The sequence below is a fragment of the Adelges cooleyi genome, unplaced genomic scaffold, assembly GCF_023614345.1.
Source record: "Adelges cooleyi isolate 19-005CV unplaced genomic scaffold, UGA_ACOO_1.1 ACOO_flye_CR_arks_rails_tigmint_CR_PRNA_8, whole genome shotgun sequence".
NCBI classification, from domain to species: Eukaryota; Metazoa; Arthropoda; class Insecta; order Hemiptera; family Adelgidae; genus Adelges; species Adelges cooleyi.
In genome coordinates, this window is record NW_026096513.1 from 5,857,236 (window position 1) to 5,875,821 (window position 18,586).

Consider the following 18,586-nt stretch of genomic DNA (forward strand, 5'->3'; position numbering starts at 1 on the left):
GATTTTCATAATATTATGTAAGCTTGAGATTTCTAGCTTGTTATTGTTTTATCAAACTTTGTGTATGAACAAATTAGATATGTTTTATCAGAAAAAGCGACTTATGACATAAGGGAGGGATAACCTTTTAAATATCATTTTTTTTTAGTTGTTAATGGCAGTACCAGTCAAGATAAAGGTAAAGCAGGTGAGCACGTAATACTATTTGAACTTCTTTTGGTCTAATTTAAGACCTTTATTTTTTTTGAAATTGTTATCACTAATTTTTGCCCCAAAAGTAGAGGTTTTTAAAGGTATTTTTCAAAAAAAAAGTAGATTTTAGACCAGTTTTTAATTTTTTTAATTTTTATCATAAAATTAGAGACTTAAGTCAAATCTTTTCGTCTAATAATAATTTTCGTATTTTTTTATTAAAGAAAATTTTCCCGGATGGTCACCCATCCTGGATCAAGCAGCAACGGACACAGCTTATCCTCAGATGCCTCGTGGCAGCAGAGGTGTTCACTGCGTCTACACTATACCCTTGTATGATTTTTAACTTTTATTTCAGTTAACATAAAAATAATACAGGGGCATAGTGTGGACGCAGTGAACACCTCAGCTGCCACGCGGCATCTGAGGTTAAGCTGTTTCCGTTGCTGCTTGATCCAGGATGGGTGACCATCCGGGAAAAATTTTCTTTATTAAAAAAAAATTGAAATAAATCTCCGTCCACTCTCGTTATTAGATTTGATTTAAGTCTCTAATTTTATGATAAAAATTAAAAACTGGTCAAAATCTTTTTTTTTTTTTAATTAACAAAAATTAGTGATAAAAATTTCAAAAAAAAATCTTATATTAGACCAAAAGAAGTTTGAAAAAAAATTGTTTATAATTTGAGGATGTCATGTCGATGGCCGCGTGGTTTGACTCAGAATGCCCCATATAGAACATTTTTGTACATTTTCAAAAAATTACGTTAAATAATACTGTATGACGTTACAGTGTACACTATGTCTAAACCAACAGTAATTGCTTATATTATTTATACAAAGTAATGTAGACTACTTATTGGCATATTTATAGTTCAAAAAGCAGACGCTGATCCAACTACAGGGCGACCATCAGTCGTAACCAACTTCAATAATTGCTTATCCGGGTAAATATTTGTACATCTTAACTATTACAATATGTTTTAATTCAAATGGGAATTTTTAGCTACATTGGAGACCGAAATAAGATAGTATTGTTTTTGGACTACGACGGAACATTAACTCCAATCGTTGCAAGTCCTGAATTGGCTACAATACCCGATGAGACTAAATCCGTTTTACAAACATTGGCCGAAATGCCAAATGTGAAAATAGCGATAATTTCGGGACGAGGCTTACGTGATCTTAAGGATATGGTTCGTTAGTGAAATTGTGTATTTCGCGTTAGATATAATGTAGTTTAGATAATTTAAATCATTTTAGGTCAATGTCGAAGGTTTGACTTATGCTGGTAACACTGGCCTTGACATTAGTTTTCCCGATGGTGGCGAATTTAAATATCCAATATCCGAAGAGGATCAAGGAAAATTAAAAAAATTGATAAAAACTCTCAAAAACGAGGTATTTATGACATGACGTTCATTACAACAAACACTGCATTTCATAGTTCACAATATGTAGCTAAGAAAGCATTGAAAGTTGTATAATTTTTTTTTTTGTTGCCACTTTACGGTATTCCTAGATAGCCAATGCAAATATTTATTTTTTATTTTTTAGGTTTGCAAAGATGGTGCTAAGATGGAAGACAAAGGATGTACGGCGACCTACCATTACCGTGCTGTACCTGATGGTTTACATGCTGAACTGGTGCACAGTGCTCGGTCTCTCATTTTAGCCGCTGGGTTTAAAGCTGGTAATGCTCATTGCGCTATTGAAATAATTCCTAGTAAAGTAGATTGGGACAAAGGGGATGCATCTTTACTTATTTTAAGCAAATTCTTCCCAAGTAATTGGAGGGAAATTCCTACAATTTATGTTGGAGATGATGTGAATGACGAATGCGCTATGAAGGTAATTCACAATTTTTAAAATAATTTTATTATAACTAAGCCATCATTGTGTATTCACGTATAGGCATTGGCAGACACGGCTGTTACATTCCGCGTAGCTGAAACTGGTGATTTTGACACCTTCGCTCAACACCGTTTACTGGAGCCCAAGAGTGTGTTAAATATGCTTAAATGGGTGAAAACACATTTCACTAATAAAACTTAGAAAACTAAAAACTTAGTAACATTTAACAACTATTATACCTGAAATTAATTTTGGCCAATTAGCATTTCACCTAGATTCTTCCATAAAATTGATACTTGTGAATATTATCTATCCTTAAGAGAATCTAAATGTTCAGAAATATATAAAATATTATTTATAAAAATAAAATCTCTGTTAAACAACATACATTGTAAGTTACTTATATTGTTTCAAAAATAAAATCACACTTACAAAATGTATATTTGTTATATTCTATTATAATAATTATAATATTTTTACCAGGTTAGGAGGAAATTACAAGAAATCAAATTACTATATTACTCATGTATGATTATTGTATGATCTTAAAAAGGAAATTTAAATCCAATAGCTGTACCTTGTATTTTTCCCAATTTACAAACATATTTTAATAAAAATGTTAAAAAATAAAAACCACCAGAAAGGACTCTTACAAATATTGAGAAAAAAATAAATCAAGCACTGTTGAATTATATACGATACAAGCTTCATAAGACAGTAATTTAAAATTGAAATAATTGAAATGGTTGACAAATTAATAAAATTCAGATTTCAAATGAAACAATCGTAATCATACAGATAATTACTGAAATAGTGGATTCACACACAGTTATGCCATTAGGTTACAACGCAAATAATAATAGATTACCAGGTTAGGTCAATGTAAGGGTTAGTACCGATGATTAAAAAATAACTCGTTTTAATTATATTCAAGAACTTTCTTCTAACACAGCCAAGGTTAAGTATTTTACAATTAGTAACCCGTTCAGAATCTGCTGCATTAGAAGCAAGACTTTATTTACAAGATAACAGGTTATCTTAATGATTATGGGTTCTCATCACTACTACAATTTAACTCATGTTTTTGAATTATTACTTATTTTGTAAATGTTATATATTTTTTTGTTGCTACTTGGTTAATACCATACGAATAAATAAATTAAAAAGTATTCGGGTCGGGGCATAATGGAGACGTGGAGGTCACAGGTTTACAGGAATTTCTTAATCTTAAAGTGATAAAATCACTTCCGAATAAACGCTTCGATGCAAATCAGTAGTTAGTATATCCAAGCCAATCTAAACCAAGCACAGTGTAAAAACCAGCAAAGTTAAAAAGTATTAAATTGAGGTGCTGTATTTACAAACAAGCATCAAAGCGTTGATTTGAAAGTGATTTTATCCGAAAGGACTAGTACAATAGGCATACTGGAATCAAAGCATAGATGGGACGGAGAGGTCACAAATCTACAGGAATTCTTATAAATAAAAGTAATAAAATCACTACTTATTTTGTAAATGTTATGTTATGTTATATATTTTTTTGTTGTTACTTTGTTAATACCATACGAATACATAAATTTAAAAAAACATTAAAGTGGGGTCGGGGCATAGTGGAGACGGGGAGGTCACAGGTTTACAGGAATTTAAATGTGATATAACTGACGTGTGGGAGCGTACCGAACAAATTTTCCTTATTAACTTCAAATCGATCCGACTCTTTTTCTCGAAGTTATAGCCAATGAAAGTTCATACTTTAAACTATTATGGTTTTCTTTTTGGTTTTTCAAATTTTTTACTGTGAAGAAGTAAACTTTTTCAACTTTTACCCCCTCCTTCTTTTAAAGTGCCAACTAGAAGAAATTTGTGATTTATAGAGTTGCTAGTAGTAGAAGGAATTGGTCTAATATTAAAAAATTACAGTGTATACAGACACAAAAAAAGCCCACATCATTTTAAAATCAATAGCATCTTTGCTCCGGACACAAAGCTAAAAAAAAAGTATATTCCTTAATAAATCCTATGAGGTATTGAGTGGTTCGCGATAAAATTATCACCTTGTATTGGTACCGTTTCTACTCTTTTGTTTTTTCATATTCATAAAAAATCTTTTGAAAACATTATAACATGATTTTATCGCCGTTTTTTTTTCTTCCAAATAACGTACTTAAATTTTGTTTTCTTACACGAAAACATAAAATTCATAACACCTTGTTAGTGTGCCATTTATTTGTGTAGCGGTTTCAAATGAACGTGTTTTTTAAAAACAAAACAAAAACACAATTTTATGTGATATAACCTATTCTTGTTCAAGGAGTTACATGCTAGTCATACATTAAAGCATACAATAAAAAATACATACAAAAACAACATATATTTTTCATTATTCATATATAATTTTAAATCTAAATTATTTAATGTAAAATATATACATTTTCAAAAAATTAGGGAGCTGGTTTGACGTGGAAAGTCATGTACATTATACACATATGTAGGTACATATATTTGTATATATTTATACAGAGTGATCCATCTGACGTAAATTTTCACGCATACTTTTGTAGTTTTATATTTTTCAAATAGGTACATATGTTTTTATCTCCATAAATATGTAACACGAATTTTTCAAATATTTTAGCATTATAATTTCATCAATCCGTTAGTTTGCTATATAACTTTGTTAATATTTGTAATTTCCCCTATTTCTTAGGTTGTATAAAAAAAAAAAAAAATCGTAGCCGTCACTGTGTTTAAGGTGGTAGACGAAAACTGCTTGTGTATAATAATTATCTAAACATATTTTATTGTGTTGTGTTACCGCTGTTATCGGCTAAGGAACAATGCAAACATAAATATGAATTTTATGAGCTACTGTTTTTTTGTACAAATGAAGAAATACAGGAAACGTTATATTATCTTTACAGAGTTATAGAAAGCGAACATATTGATAAAAATTAGAAATTCAAATGCTATGTCTTAACATTGTTTGTCTACATATTTATGTAATTAAAAACATAGTAAAAGCATACGAAAAGTATTCATATATTCCGAGAACATTAGTGTTTTAATTCAGATGGACCTCTCTATGTATAATATATGTATACATACAGCAAAATTCTAGTATAAAATTATATACTTAAACAATACTTATTGTTGAGTTTTTTAACAATTATTACATTTATGAATAATTTGAATATAATTTTATTACATGTTTCAATTAAAATTTTAGATAGTGCAATAAAAAAACGTGGTGCTTATAGCGCAAATGAGTATAAATTAATTTAAAAAAAAAATCTTAAAACTATTCACTAGAACAAAAGTTATTTAATTTGTCGAATCATTGTGGAACACCCTATATATATTAGAGTGGTCCTTAAAAAGTCAATTTTCGAATTTTAACCTCGACGCCCCCTAAAAAGTTTCGGAGTACAATAAAAATAAGATCAAAAATAAAATTGAAAAATATTAATTTTAACCCGTACGCCACAAGGGGTAAAGTTTAAATGGGATTTAACATAGGATTTCGACACTTGTGCGTAAATGGTTTACCGGATAAACTGTAGGTTGGTTTCAAATTTCATTAAGCAAAAAAATGCATTTTGTATCAAATAAAACCAAGCACACGAATGATTAGTTTAATCAGTACCAGAAAAATGTTCCAAAGTTGGGTCAAGCAATTATTAAAATTCAATGGGATTCCTTCACAATCAAACGCTTCGGTGCTAATATGAAAATATAAAGAATCCAGCACAGTATACAACAGTATAGTCTAAACTAGCATAGTCCAAACCAAGTAAAGTTTATACTGGTAGAGTCATTCAAATTGTTTTAAATATTTAATAAACATAATTTTTGATTTACAAATGACAAAAATCCAACACAGTGAGGATGGGGCGTATTGGGAAGGGAGCCTATTGGCGTGGGGGGTGTTGCATGTCTACAGGAATCATATTAACTGAAAGTGATAAAATTTACTTTAAAGTAAACGCTTTGACGCGAATCTGTAGATCACAGAAACAGAAAAATCGTTAAAAGCCCTATTTAATAACATTAATGTGCTTAAAATTGTATTTTAGCTTTGATGCAAATTAGAGATGTTATTTTTTATTATTAGAATGAATAACCTAATGGTCGACCGTCCGTCTATAAACGTATTTTGTTTCCTATCTCATCGCAATTAACCACTTAGATATTGCAACTATGTATCAGATACCCGTTGACTGTTTTTTCATTCTAACGATCTAGTAATTGACCACGGCCGAAGAGTAATTCTTTTATTAATAAAAAAAAGTCTCTCTCGATTTTTAAGAGGAAAGGGTAAATTTTTATAATTTTTGGGCTAATAAAGTATCTTTTTGGTACAAATGTGTACAAATAAATTGTATAAATTCTAAGAAAACATTTTATTCGCGGTCGTTCAATGTCAGTAGCTATCGATTTTATTCAACTTGAATATTTATTATACGTACATTAATCAGTAATAAGAAATGTATTCAATTTGCATTTTACATTGTATTGCAAATCTCTATTTTGTACAAAAACAACAATGATACATTTGGTTACAATAAATACATTGTTTTTTACAACAACTGTTGCAGTGTATACAAACGACAAATACTTGTTGGTAAACATTATGAAGACTGCCATATTTCGCAAAAACAGTTTTTATAGATATATTGTTATTTTTAATTTTTTCGAAAACCAGTTGTTTTCCACATCAAGTTTTTCGATACAAACAAGTGGCTAAAAAATAATAAAAAAACAAGGAGTTTCTAACATATTCGCTATATTGCTTTTGCACGATATGCTGGTACAAAAAATAAAAATATACCATTGGTATTTTGGACAAAAGTCCAGAAAAATGTTTTAGCTTCGACGTGGAGCAGGGATGCTATTGGATTTACAATGATGTGGGTTTTTTTTTATGTGTATACACTGTGACTTTTTTTAATACTGGACCAATTCCTTCAAGTAGCAACTCTATAAATCACACATTTCATCTAATTAGTACTTTGGGGGAGGGGGGGTAAGAGTTGAAAAATGTTACTTCTTCACAGTTAAAATTTGAAAAAAACCATACGACTTTTACTGGCTATAATGTAGCAAAAAAATTCGGATTGTGTTAAAATGTATAAGAAATATTTCAAGCGTCAAAGCATCAAAGCATTAATTTGAAAGTGATTTTGATCACTTTTATTTATAATAACGACCTAACCGTATTAAATCACTTTCAAACTAACGCTTTGTTGCTTATTTGTAAATACAGCACCTCAGTTAAATATTTTCTAACTTTGCTGATTGACACTGTACTTGGTTTGAAAACTACTGAATTGCATCGAAGCGTTTATTCGAAAGTGATTTTATCACTTACAGATTTAAAAATTCGTATAAACCTGTGACCTCCCCGTCACCATTATGCCCCTAGCCTACTATACTCCGTTACTACTATACCCCGACCCCATTGTACTAGGTTTTTCAAAATGAAAAAGTATGTTGGTAGCAAAGTTAACTTGTCATTTTCACAATGACTGTTGCGATGTAAATAAATCACAAAACCTCTAAGAATCGTATACTTAAAATGTTTAACGACTTAAGAACATGATTTACATACTTTTGACTTTAAAAAAAGTAAAAATAGAAATTGGCTACAATTTATATCAAACATATTATAAAACTTATGGACAATAAACCTAAATCTACTATAATCTATAAAATTAAAATTAGGTTTACGCATTTAAAATGTTATTATAGTTGTTATTATGTAACATTATTATGTTACTAATGAAACTGTAATGAAACACTCATTAATTTTTAAAGCTTTATGCAAAACATAATTACTATTTATATTATGTTTAAAAAGTTAAAACATTTTTACCATTTTGCGTACCAAAAATATACTAATAATTGTCTTTTTATTGATCGTCAAATACTTAATATGAACAGCCACAGCGAATATAATTGGAGTTCGAATATTTTAGCTTTGTTGTTTTGTATTTTTGACTACACCATAAAATATAATATTTAATAATTTATCTTATGCAGTGCATTATGGTATGAGCATATTGGGTTAGGGTTGCCGGGTGCTTACAGATCTTCAAGCAATATCATTCTTTAAGTGATAAAATCAATTTCAAAATAAAGCTTGTATAACGGACACAGCTATTCCCCTGTGCCGCCCAACTAAAATTATGGTCGATGTGAGGACACAATACATTTCTAATTGTACTGAGTTATTAAAAATTTGATCCCACTAAGTTAAGAATATTTTAGAGGCTCAAAAAAATGTATTGATCAATAACTAAATAACAGATTTTCTAACAAAACATTTAAGTGGGCCAACTATAAATTAATCGTGTCCCTAAATTAACCATAGTTTAAGTCCGGGCAACACTATATTTTTTCTCTAGAAGGACGGTAAACAAATTAATGGTATAGATATATCAAATATATGATTCTTTAAGTTATAGCGAATACATGTTTTGTATTTGTTCTGATTTTGACTTAATATTAAAGTTGTAATTAATAATAACTACTAACTACATATGTAATATTTTATAGTATAACTAAAAATATAAATATCTAATATCAGCTGTAGTTTTAACATTTTGGTAGATGGAATAAAAACAAATTTTGAACACTAAAAAATTTGCTGAAATTACTCTTCGGTTTAGGCGCATAGATAATTTCTTAAAAAATATATCCCAAAAGCGGCTTAATTTATATTAAACATGTTATAAGAAATACAATTATAAAATCTCGAACTCAGTTTTGGTGTTTAAAATGTTTTCAAAAAAAGCTATAAAAATATATTATTTCACCCCTAAAGTGATTTTATAAATTTAGCTACATAAAATTCAGTATTTTTCACAATGACTTTTAAAATGTAAATAAATAACTAATAACATTTTTAGGTTTTAACATTATACGAACAGTCATGTATATACAATACAGTAATACATTTTATTCTGTTGTTTGGGAAAAATAAGTTTTTGTTTGGACGTATATTATATTGTCATATAAGATAATAAGGAAATCTGTATATATGAACACAACAATTATAAAATGTGTTAATTAGAATGTAAGATATCCATAAGGCTGTAATTTGGATTAGATTACATAATTTTTAAAGATTCAAATATTCGAATAGTTCTATAAAAACATACATTTCGAATTAGATTGTAACTCCTACTTTTATCGATGTAGAAGAATATTAAGCTAGTACTTACAATAATATTTTCAGTCCGATTCTACCCAGCCCGGAACGATCTAGCCTAATAAAATATATGTAACTGGCAGGATTAACATGAACTGAGTAGAATCGGGTTAAAAACATATTTTCAAACATCAAATCGAGTTGGGTAATATTTTATTTTGTCAAGCTAACTTGAGTCAGTCTATTTTTACATTGTAATACTTGTATTACAGAATATACACAATTAATGGTTAAAAATTAATAGTAATTAAACTATTTACAACGTTTTTTTCGTAGACACATAATATGTATTTATGTTAAAAACAGATCTCTACGAGGTATCATCTTTATTCCCGTAACTTGTTACACATTTTGATAAAATTATCATATTAGCACCGAGAATCTTGAAGAGTTTAAAATCTAGCAACTTTTGAAACTTAAATGGTAAAGTATACCAACAAAAACCTAACAGTGGAAAAAGGCCAAGTTCCAGACCCTTCCCAAAAATGTCAGCCTATCAAAGTAGTGTTATCTACATTGTAGCCAAGTCTGTTATTTCTTTGGTTCATAACTAAACTTCACTCCTACTTTCATGAGCAACACTGCTCTTTTATTTGTATTGCTTAACACTTGGCCAGTTTGTGAATGAAATATGACCTTTTTGAATGAGGCATAAAACAGACTTGGCCACAATGTAGATATCACTACTTTGATAGGCTGACATTTTTGGGAGGGGGTCTGGAACTTGGCCTTTTTTCACTGTTAGGTTTTTGTTGGGGATATCATTCCTTTTTGCGGGCTTTTGCGTTTTTACCGCTTTCTACCATTACACCGGCGTAAACCCGACCGGACCAATCGGTATGACCACACTGTCCTATCATTGTAGCTGGACGAGTCGTGGCTTGGCCGGGTAGTAGGACACAGTATCAAGAATCGTTGACCATGTCAGTTGTGTGTACATATTTAAAAAGGATTTTCGCATCCCTAGAATAAATATAATCACATAGTATAGCGTATGGAATTTATGTTTAAAAAAAAAAGGTGAGCCAGATAGATCATACCTAACCTAACCCCCCACATATTGGGGACTCAATAAATTTCTTGTTCAATAACTAAATAACAAGTTAACCTAACAAAACATTTTATTGGAAAAACTATAAATTAATCGTGTCCCTACATGAACCATAGTTTAAGTCAGATCAACTATATATTTTTTCTCTCTAGGAGGACGGTAAACAAATCAACAGTATAGATATATCAAATATATGTTTTATGTTGAATACACATAATACATTAAGGATAAGACGTTTTTTTCAAAAATAATACTAATTTTGAGTATTCCTTTTTAAAAACGTTTACAATTACTAAATTTGCAAACTCATGTGTCAAAAAAATATTCATTTAAATATACTATTCATTATTTAACAAATGTTATTCAAACTATATAGAAACAGATTTTTTAAGTATGACGCAAATAGCAATATTATTTGGAAAAAACAGCACATAATATCATGTTTTTAAAAAACACGGAAGCCTAAAAAAACATTTCGTTCGCAGTAAACAATTTTGGTTATTGTTGCATGAAATGATTGTAGAATATTTTAAATATTCCTGATATTTTTAAATTAAAATAAGTCAAAATGTTTAAATATATTGTTTAACCTTTAAATAAAGGTGAATAAGTTACTCTTTAAAAAATAAAAAGTTGATCCAACTAAAACTATGGTGAATATGAGGGCACAATACATTTCTAGATGGACTGACTAATTAAAAATTTAATCCTACTTAATATACCCATATTATAGGGGCTCAATATGTTTCCAGTCCAAATACCTAACTAACAAAATGTTCTAACAAAACACTTAATTAGGCCAACTATAAAATTAACCTTGTCTCTACATTAATACAGTTAAAATTGGACAAATTATATATTTTTTCTGTGTATGAGAGTAGTATACAAATTAATGGTATCGATATATAAAATATATATTTTATGTTGAATACACATAAGACATCTTCCGTCTTACTTTTTAACCTTTAATGTTGTTTGAACAAATAAATAGGTTGTTAAAACAACATGTTTTTGCCCTTGTGAGGCAAAAACTTGCCATTGCGTTGGCTGTATCGTATTCACATAGTTTATATAAATAGAAGTGTATCAATCCACAGTTTTACTCTTCTACTTTTTAGATAACTGAACAGTTGACACCACAATCTGACTCTCAGAATAAGCAAAATATATGATGGCATTTTCTAAATCAATTTGTATTTCAGTTATAATAGCGATTTTCATTATATCGTTATCGGGTAATAAACGTATAATTTTATTTGTCTTTCACATTGTTATTGTGTGTGATTTGCTTTTCATAATATTATGTAAACTTTGTGTATGAACAAATTAGATATGTTTTATCAGAAAAAGCGACTTATGACATAAGGGACCTACCTTTAAAATATCATTTTTTTTTAGTTGTTAATGGCAGTACCAGTCAAGATAAAGGTAAACGTAAAGCAGGTGAGCACGTATTACTATTTGAACTTCTTTCGGTCTAATTTAAGACCTTTATTTTTTTGAAATTGTTATCACTAATTTTTGCCCCAAAAGTAGAGGTTTTTAAAGGTATTTTTCAAAAAAAAAAAGTAGATTTTAGACCAGTTTTTAATTTTTTAAATTTTTCATAAAATTAGAGACTTAAATCAAATCTTTTCGTCTAATAATAATTTTCGTATTTTTTTAATAAAGAAAATTTTCCCGGATGGTCACCCTTCCTGGATCAAGCAGCAACGGACACAGCTTATCTTTAGATGCCGCGTGGCAGCAGAGGTGTTCACTGCGTCTACACTATACCCCTGTATGATTTTTAACTTTTATTTCAGTTTTCTTATTTAAAAAAAAAATTAAACATGTCTTGGTAAATTTTTTTTTGCATATTTTGGGAGTAAAAAGTGAACAAATATGTTCCTTACGAATAACATAAAAATAATACAGGAGCATAGTGTGGACGCAGTAAACACCTCAGCTGCCACGTGGACCTACTTTTTAAATAACATTTTTTTTTTCTAGTTGTTGATGACAGTAGCAGTAGCAATAAAGGGATAGGTAAAGGTAAAGCAGGTGAGCACGTAATAATGTACATTGTAATGGTATAATATGTATGGTACATGTTATTGTTTTAGATATCTTATTATACAGGTCTAATTAAACCCTATGAAATATTGAGGGGTAAACGATAAAATGATGACCCTGTATAATAAATATAAATGGGGCATTCCGAGTCAAACCACGCGGTCATCGGCCTGACCTCCTCAAATTTTTTTGAAATTTTTTTTTTGATATTCTTTGGTCTAATATAAAACCTTTATTTTTTTGAAATTGTTATCACTTATTTTTGCCCCAAAAGTAGAGGTTTTTAAAGATCTTCTTCCAGAAATAATAGATTTCGACCAGTTTTAAATTTTTTAAATTTTTATCATAAAATTAGAGACTAAAGTGAAATCTTTTCGTTTAATAACAGGACGCAGTGAACACCTCAGCTGCCACGTGGCATCTGAGGTTAAGCTGTTTCCGTTGCTGCTTGATCCAGGATGGGTGACCATCCGGGAAAAATTTTCTTTATTAAAAAAAAATTGAAATAAATCTCGGTCCACTCTCGTTATTAGACGAAGAGATTTGATTTAAGTCTCTAATTTTCTAAAACTGGTCAAAAACTTCTTTTTTTTTTTAATTAAAAAACCTCTATTTTTGGGGCAAAAGTTAGTGATAAAAAAAATGATCAAAACATTTTTTATTATGTAGAGTAGAATGTGACTAAAATATTTTTTCTTAGACGCCCTCTCCCCTCCCCCCATCAATTATTAGTACCCGATTCAAATCAATAAAATCTTAAAATATTCAGATTCCCAAATCGTATCTAAATACTTCCTCATCAATGTTTTTTTTTCATTTGATCAAAGTGGAAAATTACAAACAAACAGCACAGTATAAACCAGATACACAACGTAGCGTTTATTTGAGAATAATTCTTCACATCACTTTCAGCACCCCTAGACTTGTGACTTCTCCGTCCCCACTATGCCCCAGCCCCATTGTAATGACTTTTTTATTTTAAATTATATTTAGACACTAAGTCTTATGAGCTAAATGTTTTTAACTAGTCTTACTGTGCATTTTGTTTATATTATATTTTATATCATATAAAAATACATCGTTGACATATATAAATCTATCAAATCACACAAATTTTAACCCTTTGGCAGGCGCTCTTTTCATCGTTTTTCAGAAGATTTACTTTAAATAATTTGTTTAACGCATAATAACCATTGTATGAGGCAGATTTCCTCAATATCATTTCATTTCAGTGATATGCATATTATATTGTTGATTTATATTCACTCCCAAATTTGAAATTTTTCACTTTCTGGAAGATATAATTTTCTAGATCTAGATATTTGATATTCCTTCTTCTTCTTTTTTATCTTCGACTTACACTCCCAACTACATGGAGTCGCCCACCCTAGTCCTACACCTCCACATTCCGACCCATATAACATTGCTGGCCTCACTACAGACCTATAAAATTTACCTTTAAATCTTATAGGCATCTTTCTGTCACACAAAACACCCGATGCTCCCCTCCACTTCATTCATCCACAATTTATTCTATTTTTCGCATCCTACTCGTACCCACCATTTTTCTGTACCACCGATCCTAAGTACTTAAACCTACCAACCTCACACACTTCATCATCAGCCGTCTGCATTACCTGTCTTACCCTAGAGAATTAAACTATTTTGAATTTTTTATTTAATTCTATTTTGAACGTTGAACGTACAACATATCTTATTTTATCTCATATCAGATAACAGCGTAACGCTTTTTTTGGTAACAGTTTTTTTCGGTTATGTACCGGCTAATTCTCACCCTTATGTCCTACCCCCTATTTCCACCCCTAACCTCATCTCCGTGTGGTAACGCTTTTATGGTAACGCTTTTTACGGGTATTTGCCAGGGTTATGTGCCAGAGCTAAGACATGAAAATATAGGATATAGAATATAGGGTAGAATATAGGATAGGATATAGGGTGGGAAATAGGGGTGGGCGATAGGGGTCGAAGATAGGGGGTAGGCTATAGGGGTGGGAGATAGGGGTAAGAGATAAGAGATATGTTGTACGTTCAACGTTCAAATTAGAACTAAATGATAAATTCAGAATAGTTTAAGGGCCCAAATTCTCTAGGAATTGTTTTAAGCCAGATATTAAACACTACAATTATTATTTCCAGAAACTTGATATGTTTTATACACTAGCCACCTTAGATACTAGGCGTAGTAATGCTGAGTAACTTTGTCTTTCGTCAATTATACTTTTTTGTAACCTTTCGACTTGTGTGACTCGCTAACCTAACCTAACCTAATTTATCCGGAAATGTATTCGGTACTTCTACGAGGCACTAAAATGTTCTATCGTGGTTGCAGACTCGGCTGAAAAATGTTTCAGTTATAATTTGTATGTCCGCCGCCATTTTTTCAACGGCGCAACCGGATAGATTTTGATAACGGGTCCCATCCGGTTCGCATTGTTGTGTTGTCGTCGGATCGTAGTTAGACGCGATAGTCACGTTGTCGACGTTGACGTTGTTATTTGTCGCAGCACAAAAACACTAAAAGGCGAATCCACCATTGGTTGTTCGCGTGGTTGTTTTTTGTCGTGTCGTCGGTTAAGCTTTGAGATAGTGCAGTACAGATCTGTATTATTATTATTATTTTTGGTTGAAGTACAATATTTTTGTTACTTTGTTTATTATTTATTTTGTTCAATGTAATCTAATCCAAATTACAGCGCTATGGATATGTTGTATTCTAATTAATAAGTTGTAATTTATTTTGTTCACCTACTCTTACACTAAACTCTTCAATTTCTCCACACACACTCTTCACTCTTGTACATGCCTCTTCATACATTTCCTCTATTACTTTCGCATACACCGTCGGAACTCCTTTCTTCCTTAACATCCACCTCAAAACTTCTCTGGGAACTCTATCATATGGCTTTTCTAGAGTTTGATATTTGAAACGTCTTTTGTTTTTCTATAAAAAGCTAAATGTTTTATTTGTTCCGATTTACTCACAGGGTTAGGTTGCTTTAAATCGTCTGTTCTTATCGCTACTTTTATTGTATAATCAGCTATACAATATAAAGTAATGATATTAGATCCAGCTTTAATACTATATAATATATAATATATGTCCATAAAAACCCGGAAGTATTAAAAATATAATAATATAATATTGTAAGTAATGCAGACTACTTATTGGCATATTTATAGTTAAAAAAGCAGACGCTGAGCCAACTACAGGGCGACCATCAGTCGTAACCAACTTCAATAATTGCTTATCCGGGTAAATATTTGTACATCTTAACTATTACAATATGTTTTAATTCACATGGGAATTGTTAGCTACATTGGAGACCGAAATAAGATAGTATTGTTTTTGGACTACGACGGAACATTAACTCCAATCGTTGCAAGTCCTGAATTGGCTACAATACCCAAGGACACTATAAAAGTTTTAGAAACATTGGCCGGAATGCCAAATGTGAAAATAGCAATAATTTCGGGACGAGGATTAAGTGATCTTAAAAATATGGTTCGTTAATAAAATTGTGTATTTTGCGTTAGATAAGATGTCATTCAAAAAATTTAAATCATTTTAGGTCAATGTCGAAGGTTTGACTTATGCTGGTAACACTGGCCTTGACATTAGTTTTCCTGATGGTGGCGAATTTAAATATCCAATATCCGCAGCGGTTAAAGGAAAATTAAAAAAATTGATAAAAACTCTCAAAAACGAGGTATTTATGACATGCCGTTCATTACAACAAACACTGCATTTCATAGTTCACAATATGTAGCTAAGAAAGCATTGAAAGTTGTATAATTTTTTTTTTTGTTGCCACTTTACGGTATTCCTAGATAGCCAATGCAAATATTTATTTTTTATTTTTTAGGTTTGCAAAGATGGTGCTAAGATGGAAGACAAAGGATGTACGGCGACCTACCATTACCGTGCTGTACCTGACGGTTTACGTGCTGAACTGGTGCACAGTGCTCGGTCTCTCATTTTAGCCGCTGGGTTTAAAGCTGGTAATGCTCATTGCGCTATTGAAATAATTCCTAGTAATGTAGATTGGGACAAAGGGGATGCATCTTTACTTATTTTAAGCAAATTCTTCCCAAATAATTGGAGGGAAATTCCTACAATTTATGTTGGAGATGATGTGAATGACGAATGCGCTATGAAGGTAATTCACAATTTTTAAAATAATTTTATTATAACTAAGTCATCATTGTGTATTCACGTATAGGCATTGGCAGACACGGCTGTTACATTCCGCGTAGCTGAAACTGGTGATTTTGACACCTTCGCTCAACACCGTTTACTGAAGCCCAAGAGTGTGTTAAATATGCTTAAATGGGTGAAAACACATTTCACTAATAAAACTTAGAAAACTAAAAACTTAGTAACATTTAACAACTATTATACCTGAAATTAGTTTTGGCCCATTAGCATTTCACCTAGATACTTCCATAAAATTGATACTTGTGAATATTATCTATCCTTAAGAGAATCTAAATATTCAGAAATATATAAAATATTTTTTATAAAAATAAAATCTCTATTAAACAACATACATTGTAAGTTACTTATATTGTTTCAAAAATAAAATCACACTTACAAAATGTATATTTGTTATATTCTATTATAATAATTATAATATTTTTACCAGGTTAGGAGGAAATTACAAGAAATCAAATTACTATATTACTCATGTATGATTATTGTATGATCTTAAAAAGGAAATTTAAATCCAATGGCTATACCTTGTATTTTTCCCAATTTACAAACATATTTTAATAAAAATGTTAAAAAATAAAAACCACCAGAAAGGACTCTTACAAATATTGAAAAAAAAAAAATCAAGCACTGTTGAATTATATACGATACAAGCTTTATAAGACAATAATTTAAAATTGAAATAATTGAAATGGTTGACGAATTAATCAAAATTCAGATTTCAAATAAAACAGTCGTAATTATACCGATAATTACTGAAATAGTGGATTCACACACAGTTATGCCATTAGATTACAATGCAAATAATAATAGATTACAAGGTTAGGTCAATGTAAGGGTTAGTACCGATGATTAAAAAATAACTCGTTTTAATTATATTCAAGAACTTTCTTCTCACACAGCCAAGGTTAAGTATTTTACAATTAGTAATCCGTTCAGAATCTGCTGTATCAGAAGCAAGACTTTATTTACAAGATAACAGGTTATCTTAATGATTATGGGTTCTCATCACTACTACAATTTAACTCATGTTTTTGAATTATTACTTATTTTGTAAATGTTCTATTATGTTATATATTTTTTTGTTGCTACTTGGTTAATACCATACGAATAAATAAATTAAAAAATATTCGGGTCGGGGCATAGTGGAGACGTGGAGGTCACAGGTTTACAGGAATTTCTTAATCTTAAAGTGATAAAATCACTTCCGAATAAACGCTTCGATGCAAATCAGTAGTTAGTATATTCAAGCCAATCCAAACCAAGCACAGTGTAAAAACCAGCATAGTTAAGAAGTATTAAATTGAGGTGCTGTATTTACAAACAAGCATCAAAGCGTTGTTTTTTAAGTGATTTTATCCGAAAGGACTAGTACAATATAGTATTCATATTAGTGTTTTAATTCGGATGGACCTCTATATATATATAATATATATTATATGTGTATATATATATATACATTTACATACAGCGGAATTCTAGTATAAAATGCAATACTTAACAAATACTTATTGTTGAGTTTTTTAACAATTTTTACATTTATGAATAATTTGCATATAATTTTATTAGATGTTAAATATCGATTTACGAACTTGTATAAGATTAAATATATTTTAATAATTCAAAATAAATTATATTTGATTACCTATACCCACATGTTTCAATCAATGTTTTAGATAGTGCAATAAAAAAACGTGGTGCTTATAGTGCAAATGAGTATAAATTAATTTTTAAAAAAAAATCTTAAAAATATTCACTAGAACAAAAGTTATTTAATTTGTCGAATCATTGTGGAACACCCTATATATATTAAAGTGGTCCTTAAAAAATGCAATAATATTGTCCTCGATATTGATGTGACAGATGGGATTAATTCGTGACAGGCTGTGAAGAAATGACAATGTAAAATATACTAAAAAATTACGTTGAACCAATTTTGACGGTACCTCTGTATTTTTCATATGACGGGCTTCAATCTATGTCAATACAATTTT

The 18,586-nt window shown here is 30.2% G+C and overlaps 1 protein-coding gene across 1 annotated transcript; it reads left to right on the forward strand.

Annotated features, from left to right (window-relative positions):
* The first annotated feature begins 1,023 nt into the window (after window positions 1-1,023).
* LOC126845883 (uncharacterized) lies at window positions 1,024-16,846 on the forward strand. The gene is made up of 10 exons (XM_050584873.1): window positions 1,024-1,138; window positions 1,198-1,387; window positions 1,455-1,592; window positions 1,749-2,042; window positions 2,814-2,916; window positions 15,563-15,635; window positions 15,695-15,884; window positions 15,952-16,089; window positions 16,246-16,539; window positions 16,603-16,846. Exons 2-10 carry the CDS (start codon window positions 1,328-1,330, stop codon window positions 16,741-16,743), a joined length of 1,431 nt encoding a protein of 476 aa, XP_050440830.1. The 5' UTR covers window positions 1,024-1,138; window positions 1,198-1,327; the 3' UTR covers window positions 16,744-16,846.
* Window positions 16,847-18,586: the final 1,740 nt, after the last annotated feature.

Bases quoted from the DNA above. Each gene is read 5' to 3' on its own strand.
- LOC126845883 (XM_050584873.1), top strand. From the start codon at position 1,328: ATGCCAAATGTGAAAATAGCGATAATTTCGGGACGAGGCTTACGTGAT. The intron at 2,917-15,562 runs GTTAGGTCAATG...GCATATTTATAG, and splicing joins AAATAATAATAGATTACCAG to TTAAAAAAGCAGACGCTGAG. The intron at 15,885-15,951 runs GTTCGTTAATAA...AAATCATTTTAG, and splicing joins TAAGTGATCTTAAAAATATG to GTCAATGTCGAAGGTTTGAC.